The sequence below is a fragment of the Pistacia vera genome, unplaced genomic scaffold, assembly GCF_008641045.1.
Source record: "Pistacia vera cultivar Batoury unplaced genomic scaffold, PisVer_v2 Contig338, whole genome shotgun sequence".
Lineage (NCBI taxonomy): Eukaryota > Viridiplantae > Streptophyta > Magnoliopsida > Sapindales > Anacardiaceae > Pistacia > Pistacia vera.
Window position 1 is genome coordinate 2,370,130 of NW_022196155.1, and position 1,754 is coordinate 2,371,883.

The 1,754-nt window shown below is 40.5% G+C and overlaps 1 protein-coding gene across 1 annotated transcript; it reads right to left on the reverse strand.

Annotated features, from left to right (window-relative positions):
* Positions 1–521: 521 nt before the first annotated feature.
* On the reverse strand, positions 522–1,748 carry LOC116138122. The gene has a single exon (XM_031423869.1). The coding sequence runs from the start codon at positions 1,593–1,595 to the stop codon at positions 792–794; it is 804 nt and encodes a 267-aa protein (XP_031279729.1). The 5' UTR covers positions 1,596–1,748; the 3' UTR covers positions 522–791.
* Between the last annotated feature and the right edge of the window lie 6 nt (positions 1,749–1,754).

Genomic DNA, 1,754 nt, shown 5'->3' on the forward strand with positions numbered 1-1,754 from the left:
AAATTTTTTTTTTTTACACTTTAACTCTTCTAAGCGCAACTTCTAGCCCTCTGCCGACTTTAAATCAAATTTTTGGTTCCGTCCTTGTTGGTGGCCATCGAGAATATTTAAAGGGTCCATTTGGTTTGGTTGAAATGCTTTCGGAATCAGTTTTACAAAAACATTTTTATGACTAAATTGAAGTGAGTTGATTAAACAATGAGAATGGGCAATTAGGCAGACACGACATGGTGTTAAAGAGCACAATGCCACTGAAATGATTGTCATGAAAATGATAAAACCAAAAGCTTCTTTTGGATCCAAGCTGGTGTCACAACTCACAATCTCTAAAGCTCATACCCTATCTTACACTAAACAAATCAAACTCAATTGATTCCATTCCAAATAGACGACAAACCAAAACCCATCTAAAACACCCAACACAAAAATAAATAGAAAAATAGAAAGATTCTGCCTTAAAAGAAAGAACTAGAATAATTAGTCCACAATCCTTTTAATCTTTACTTGATTGCATTAACATTTAAGCCAAAATCATAAGATCTTATTGCGACGAAATAGGCCATTAACACAGGCCGACTGCACTGTCAACTGAACCCTCATGGTGGTTTTTATACAATATAATTAACTAGAATAAGGCCATGGCAATTCTAATTAACCTTTACATGGTGACATTAACAGTAACAGTAGAAAGGGGTGATTGTTATTCACAACCTAACAACGATAAAAATTCAACATTTAACCCCCTATCATTAGGTTCTTAATTAAGCTAAAATTACTGATTAAAAACCAACTTAAGCTCCTCCTGTAATCATCGCCATCTGACGCTGGTGAGACTCCATCCTCTGCAACCTCATGTCATTGTTGAACTTCTTGATGAAAGCATCGGCCCTTCGATTCAACTCGTCCTGACTCATCGATTTCTCCCTCCTCAGAGACGCCTTGTCACTGAAAGTCTCTGACTTTCTCAGCTCACGTTTGGCCCACGCGACGTGATCCTCAGGATTGTCACTATCATCACCATCGCTATCGGGATGGTGTTCACCATGTTCTCCGCCGGTTTTTTCCTCCTTTGCGGCGTTGACGGCAGCCCGTGGTGGCGTGTCCCACGTGTCACTCTTCTTCAGGTGCCGGTTCTGTAGCTTTCCCTGGCCTTCAGTGATCAATCTCCACGTGTCTTCAAGAGTTTCCTGAGTAAACTCCTCAGATTTTTCAGTGAAATCTTCCGGTAATGCGGCGTTTGAGGCGGTTTCTTGAGATGGGTCGGTGAGTTTGAGAGTGGACAAAGTGGAGTTTTCTTCTTTAACTTCATCATCAACATGATGTTGAACCATTTGAGACCAGAGATCATCGTCATGAGGCTGCTGGATGTTGTTGACACTTTTTTGAAAGTTTTGGGTCTTTTCCGGGGGAGTCTTTTTGGTGGTCTTGGAGGCCACTGTCTTGGTGACTTTTTTCACAGGGTGGGGGTTGTTTTGCCGAGCGAAAGTTGAAGAGGCGGCAATGGAGATGATGATGAAGTTGAGAAGGATGTAAATATAAGGAGGAGAAAGTAAACTTCTGAAGAAAGTCCATAGCTTTGGAAGAAACGAAAACATAGAGAAAATGAAGTTGAATGTGTATGGAATTATTGCCACTTTGAACAAAATGACAGTAGAAACAATCCCAACTGACAAAAGTATCAACTTTGCACTCCAAATCACTCTCTCTAATCTACTCGTTTTCACTTCCAAATTCCGGTAAACATCCCCCATGGC

Coding starts and splice junctions, on each gene's coding strand:
- LOC116138122 (XM_031423869.1), bottom strand. CDS start 1,595: ATGTTTTCGTTTCTTCCAAAGCTATGGACTTTCTTCAGAAGTTTACTT.